At 38.3% G+C, this 6,489-nt stretch overlaps 1 protein-coding gene across 1 annotated transcript; it reads left to right on the top strand.

Moving 5' to 3' along the window:
- LOC104704555 lies at positions 1,572-4,458 on the top strand. Its single transcript, XM_010420619.2, has 3 exons — positions 1,572-2,978; positions 3,062-3,167; positions 4,418-4,458. Exons 1-3 carry the CDS (start codon positions 1,572-1,574, stop codon positions 4,456-4,458), a joined length of 1,554 nt encoding a protein of 517 aa, XP_010418921.2.

The raw sequence follows: 6,489 nt of genomic DNA, 5'->3' as shown, positions 1-6,489 counted from the left end.
TTAGATCGTAACTAGATTAAAGTTCTGATGGTTATAATTTTTTTTTGCAGAATTCTCCTTCCACGCCACAAGTTGGATGTTTTTTACTGAGTTACCATAAAGGCAGACAGTTTGTGGATAAGAAGCGCTAAGCGGCTGTAGGGTTTTGGGAAACATGGCTGCGCTGGTATGTGATTTTGTGTGGATATGATTTTCTTTGCTGATTTTTTTTTTGTTTTTTTGTGGATGGGTGTATCTTAAAAATTATTTTTAAACGTGATGGAGGATGATTTCCCTAGTTTTTGTGTTGTAATTTCCGGGAAGTGGAGTTGCTCTGCGGATGGAGTTTGGGTGTTTCAGGTGGACAGTAAGCTGTTGTCGCGTGTTGTTCCATTGAACGTGTCTACGGGTTTAGTGGAATTAGAAGATTTGGTGGTCGCTGAATTTTCGGGTTGATTGAGAAGAAGGCGATTCTGAGTTACTGCATCCCTTCGTTTATGAAATTGACAACAGGAGTAAGGACACCACCAGTTATTGTGACTACAAATGTAGGCCTGGAGTACTATATAGGGATGTTTCGTTCGTATCGAGGCTTGAATTTGTTTGTTACTTTTGAAGAGCTACGGAAAAGAGGTAATCTTTATGGGTTGCTGCATTCAAGAGAGGCCTTGCGAAAAAAGCAGAGTTGTGGGTCGTCATCCGGTTTGAGTAATAGTTGTAGTGAAGAGGGATTTTTAGGAGAAGCATGTACGACAAGTTCTAAGAGTTTTGTGATTGAGACAACACAGGTTGATGATGATTATATGGCTGAAGTTGCAGAAATAGAGTGCAAGATGATGGGCGCAAATAGTAAGGAAGATATTAAGGGAGGGGATGTAGACGATGAGAACAAGAGTTCAGTCGTAAGGAGTGATTCAGAAGGTTTTGTAGTGGCAGATAGTTTTGAAGATCTTGAGGAGGAAGAAGAATCTGTATTGACAGAGGTAAACGTTACCCCTAAAGACTATGATAAAGAGTTTTGGAGAAATTTCATTGGTGATCAGTTTGGGCGAGTTAATGTTGTGGAGGTAATGTGTAATACCTTTTCTTGCTTTGACCACACGGTGTTAATAAATGGTGATATCCCTTTAAATGAAGAAGATAAAGGGAGCACAAGTGTTGGTGTGAGAAGACCTGAAGTCTGGTATGGCGACCATGCTGGGTTGTCAACTTGGTCAACTGAAAGTGGACAGACTAATGTCAGTGATGTGGACAGTAGGAAGTTAGAAGATATCGACGATGAAGAGTTTGATATCCCTCCTCTGTTTGACGACACTGAGTATGAGAGGGAAAAAATCCCCGATCTTGACTTTGAGGATGATGGAGAAGGGATCTGCAAAGTGAAGTTGTTTGCAAACAAAGAGGATTGCGAGATTGCTCTAGCAATATATGCTATTAAGAACAAGTTTCATTTTATGTAGTCGACAACAAAAAAGGATTCGTTTGTAGTCAGTTGTTCTGGTGAGAGTTGTGACATGAGGGTTCTAGCATGTGAAAGGAAGGACTCAAGATACTATGAAATTAGGAAAGCAAATCTGGAACACACATGCCCCATGGAGACTAGGCATAACTATTTGCGAAAGGCAACCTCACGGGTAATCGCAGCTGTATTTAAGGCTAAGTCCAGTGATTCAACGAAAGGGCCAGCCCTATTGGATCTGCAGCAGATGGTTCTTGAGGATCTTAGGGTGGCTGCATCCTACAACAAGTGTTGGAGGGCGAAAGGGAAGGCTTTGGAGGGGATGTTTGGTTCTGATGATGAATCTTACGAGGATCTGCCTGCATATTTGCATGTATTAAAAGAAGCTAATCCAGGAACCGTAACTGATTTGAAAACTAAAGTCCTAGTAGATGGTAGAGAAAGGTTTTTGTATTTGTTTTTGGCATTTGGGGCATCAATTGAAGGTTTTCGTAAGTTGAGACGTGTTATTGTTGTGGATGATACTCGTCTTAGCTCCAAGTATAATGGTGTGCTTCTTACAACTAGTGGACAAGATGCAAATTTCCAGGTTTTCCCTCTCGCTTTCGCAGTTGTAGACAGTGAGAACGATGATTCTTGGACATGGTTCTTTGAGAAGTTGGAGAGAATTATTGCAGACAGTAAAACCTTGACAATATTCTCAGATAGGCACAGATCAATCTACACTGCAAAGAAGAGAGTTTATCCCTTGGCACATCATGGAGCTTGCATTGTTCATCTTGTAAGGAATGTGAATGCCCGGTTTCATAACAAAGGTCTTGCGAAACTGGTGACGAAAGCAGCATTTGCCTACAAGGTTACAACCTATCAAGAAACATATAGGCAAATAAAGGCTAAGAGCAGCAAATGTGCAGCATATTTGTATAAAATTGGTGCCGGTCATTGGAGTAGGGCATATTTCCAAGGAAATCGTTACAAATTGATGACATCAAACATTGCAGAGTCGTTGAACACCACTTTGGGAAAGGGTCGATCGTCACACATTGTTGAACTACTCAAGTTCATTTGTGCCATGTTGACAAGGTGGTTTAGTGCAAGGAGGAAAAAAGATGCAAAACATAAAGGATTAACCACTCCTGAGGTTGATAAACATATGCAGAAGAATGTGGGGACCGTTAGTGGGAGCAGAGTTGCCAATATTTCAAGTTGGAATTATGAAGTTGTTGGTTTGCTTAATGGAAAACACCATGTGTTGCTTGATATGAAACAATGTTCGTGCAAACAGTATGATCGAGTTAAAATACCATGTGGACACGTGTTGTTAGCCGCAGATACACAGGGGATACCCTATGGTACGTTGGTCGGGGGTTTTTACAAGACAGAGGTTTGGAGAGCTACGTATGCAGGGGTGATAAATCCAGAGATATCTGATGTTGAGATACCATTTGAAATTAAGAACCGGGTGTTGTACCCTCTAAAGGCGCGTAGGCCACCTGGACGGCCAAAGGAGACGAGGATCCCCTCTATTGGAGAATTTCTTGTAAGTCAATGTTGCTCTGTAGTGGTAAAAAATCGAAAGTGTTATGGTAAGCTAACTGAGAATATGTTTTGGCAAAAATGTAGAAGAATGGGCCGGCAAAAGCTAAAGTGAATAGGTGTGGGAGATGCAAAGAGACTGTTCACAACCGAGCTAGCTGTACAAACCCTTTGCCATGGTTCGAGGAATCTGGTGTGTGGTGTTGCGTGGATACCATTAAGTTAGTTTTTGAATTCGTTTTTGGTGGGTTCTAGCGTGGATACACAAGGACTACCATTTATACGATTAGTAACGTTTTTGGGGTCATTGTATGGATAATCCTGTGTCGTTAACGACGAATCCATGGTTGGGGAGGCTGTTATAGTAGCCTTGGTGAACCATTTTTGGGGGGTTTTGAATTGTTTTGTAAACCCAGTTTCGGTAAATACGTTTATATGGTTGGGAGATGTGTCATCGAACATATCTTTGCTTATAAATTGTAAACAAACAATATACTATGCGACCATGTCCATGTAGTCAATCTATTATGAATGATTTAAAATGAACTCAACCTATCATTTATGGGCCATAGCACTCAGCATATCCTTTGTGTGGGTTGTTATTGGTGACTTTTAAAAAGTTGGTTGTCACAATGGTCCCTTTTTGTATTTGCTTGGAGCTATGCCCCACAAATATCTATGTGGTCAATCTATCATGGATGACAAAAATAAAGGGTTTGGGTCAACCTCTGTAGGTTGATTTCGCTTGTAAATGTGGGTTTCGCTTGGAAAGAGGATGAGTAAATTGATAACGTGGGTTGGCAATGGGACTAATTGATATGTTATGGTCCCAACTGTTTTGGTATTTGTTTTAAGAAATGTGTATTTTGATAAGAAATAGTTCAGACTTATTAGTAAGGTGTAATTTAGCACATATATGAATTCCCATATAAGCAACACCTTGAACATGAACACTGAATCTAAAAATTAAGTGATTAAGCCTTGAACATTAAACCCTAAACCCTATACCCTATACTCTAAACCCTAAACCCTAAATCCTATGAAGCATTGGAGGAGTAGCTTGTACCAACGGAAGCATTGGAGGAAGCGTTGATTGTTCCGATTGGCCCTCTTACAAGATCAAAATCCAGGAGGTTCAACCAAGCTATCAATGGAATAATCAAGGAGCTGGACAAGAAGCAAGAAGACGTGGCTCAAACCATTTGGACGATGCTCACAGCTCAGGGTGTTCGATGAAGGGTTAAATGTTGCTTGGGCACTCTTTTTCCCTTGTCAAGTTTTGTCCCATTGGGTTTTCTTGACAAGATTTTTAATAAGGCCTAAGTGACACTTTCAAAGCCTCTTTGTCACCCCATTTCGTTGTCCAAGGCCCATCTTTTTGCCTTGTTCCATTTTCTATTTCTTTGTTCAAACTTTGTATTTATTGCTTTTGTATTTTCCTAGGCATTGTTCATGAGTTTGACCTTGTTAATGCTCTTTCATGATTTCCTAAACATTTATTCTCCCTTCTCTCCTCTTCCCCTTTGTCCCCCATTCTCCTATAAAAAGACAATGTATTTCTCATTTGTTTATCATCAAACATTTCAATCAAAAACCTTCTTTCTACTTGTTTGATCAGAAAAGTGTGTAGTATCTTCTCAACTTGTTTACTTCTTAGTGTGTCATATCTAAGTTGTAATCAAGCCTGTAGTCTAAGAGATCTCCATCTCTCTTAGAAGTACACTTCGTTCTTCCCCTTCAATCCACTGCAATTCCACCTCTTCACCTTCTCTGCTGTTCATCTCACCATTCCGCTACATCTTCCACCCATTCTTCTTCATCATTTCGTTCATCTGTCTTCAAGACCTTGCAAAGTGTGTTCTTGGGAATAGATCCTCATCTAGGAGTCTATCAATAACGTAAATGTTTTTAGTAATGAAAATTACTGGGATTAGAGGATTTGACGTTGTAGAATATATGGTCTAGTAAAACCTCTATAAATTAATAAGGTCGGGACCATGAAATTTTATTAATTTATAGAAGTTTTAATTTATCGATAAATTGATAATTATTAATTTATGAAGAGATTTTTTTCACGATTTTGAAAATTTTATATTACAAAATAAGACACTTTGTTCTGATTCATATTTTTATAGAATTTTCTTAATTATAATCTTAGCTATCGTAATATGATTGATGTTAATAATTTACTTAATTATCTAGGTGAAAATGATAAATATTAGAAGTTTAGAATTTAGAAGAAATTGGTGGTATTATCTTTCATGGTAATGATGAAGTCGAATAACATATTGTGGTGCCTTTAGAACCAATTACATGTAAAAAACAATTATCGCAACTAGGACTCTCCTCAATTTTTGGATGCGATTTGAGAAGACAACATTAAAAAATTTTAATACAATAAAAATGATTAGAGATAAGTTCCAACTAGAATGCAAATTCAAGAATAGACAAACAACAATAGAGTCATATTTCACTAAATTTTCTTTGATATATATATATATATATATATATATATATATATTTAGTTTATATCATTATTAATTTATGATATTGTTGGGACTATATATTTACATAAGAGTTTCAAAAAAATTATTATCTTATTATTTTATCGAATTGTGTTATTTTTTACACCGGCCCAACTCGGGACCCAAAAAAATTATTAATTTATAGCGAGTATTAATTTAAAAAGTATTAATTTATAGAGGTTCTACTGTACATGAAATAGGACTAATTCACGGTAGGAAAATAAAATTACAACAAAATATGATAGAAGAAGCTAATCCGGCCGGATAGAGGTGGAAAGGATGAGGACAGCGAGGAAAATTTGAGAAATTATGCATAAGAGACGTTGGTCTGGCACAGCGAGGACATCGAGGACAGCCCACTCTACTCTTTGTCTTTGTTGGTGATGGATCTTACATCAGTAGATCCCCCCTCTGCATATGCGAGGGACCAGCTATGGGAACTATAACAAGCACCAGCTATGGGAACTATAACAAGCATGGACGAAATCTCCATAAACGAGTGCCCTATTATTATTGGCCCACAGTGCATACGGGTTGGCGTTTTGTAGACATTTGTTGAAGAAACAATAATATTTCGAGTATCGCAATGTCATCCACAATAGATCTTCGGACTTGTCAAGTCGCACGGTCGAGATACATTCCTTTGAGTAAACAACGTCCAAACCTTGTTTACCAGCAAATAATAAGTTCTTCAACGCGTCCACACCATCGTCACCCAAAAAAGAAGCAACTTTGGCAAGCAACTCGGGTGGCATGTGAAACTCTGGATTGGATTCGACCTGTGAAGTAACTGGGGTTTTGTGATAAAGTCAATAAGTTACATGAATGTTAGTGGACTTGAAAAGAATTGGATGCTACGTGAGAAGTATCTTACCGTAAGAGCAACCTCATGAACATTAGTATTGGCCATGAGTTACAACAAAGTCTTTTCCTTAACAACTGTGTATGTGCCGTATAAACGTTTATAATCTTTATATAGGGTGACCATCT

This window comes from Camelina sativa, chromosome 7 (genome assembly GCF_000633955.1).
Source record: "Camelina sativa cultivar DH55 chromosome 7, Cs, whole genome shotgun sequence".
NCBI classification, from domain to species: Eukaryota; Viridiplantae; Streptophyta; class Magnoliopsida; order Brassicales; family Brassicaceae; genus Camelina; species Camelina sativa.
The sequence above is the reverse complement of the archived record's forward strand: the minus strand, read 5'-3'. Positions and strand labels throughout refer to the sequence as shown.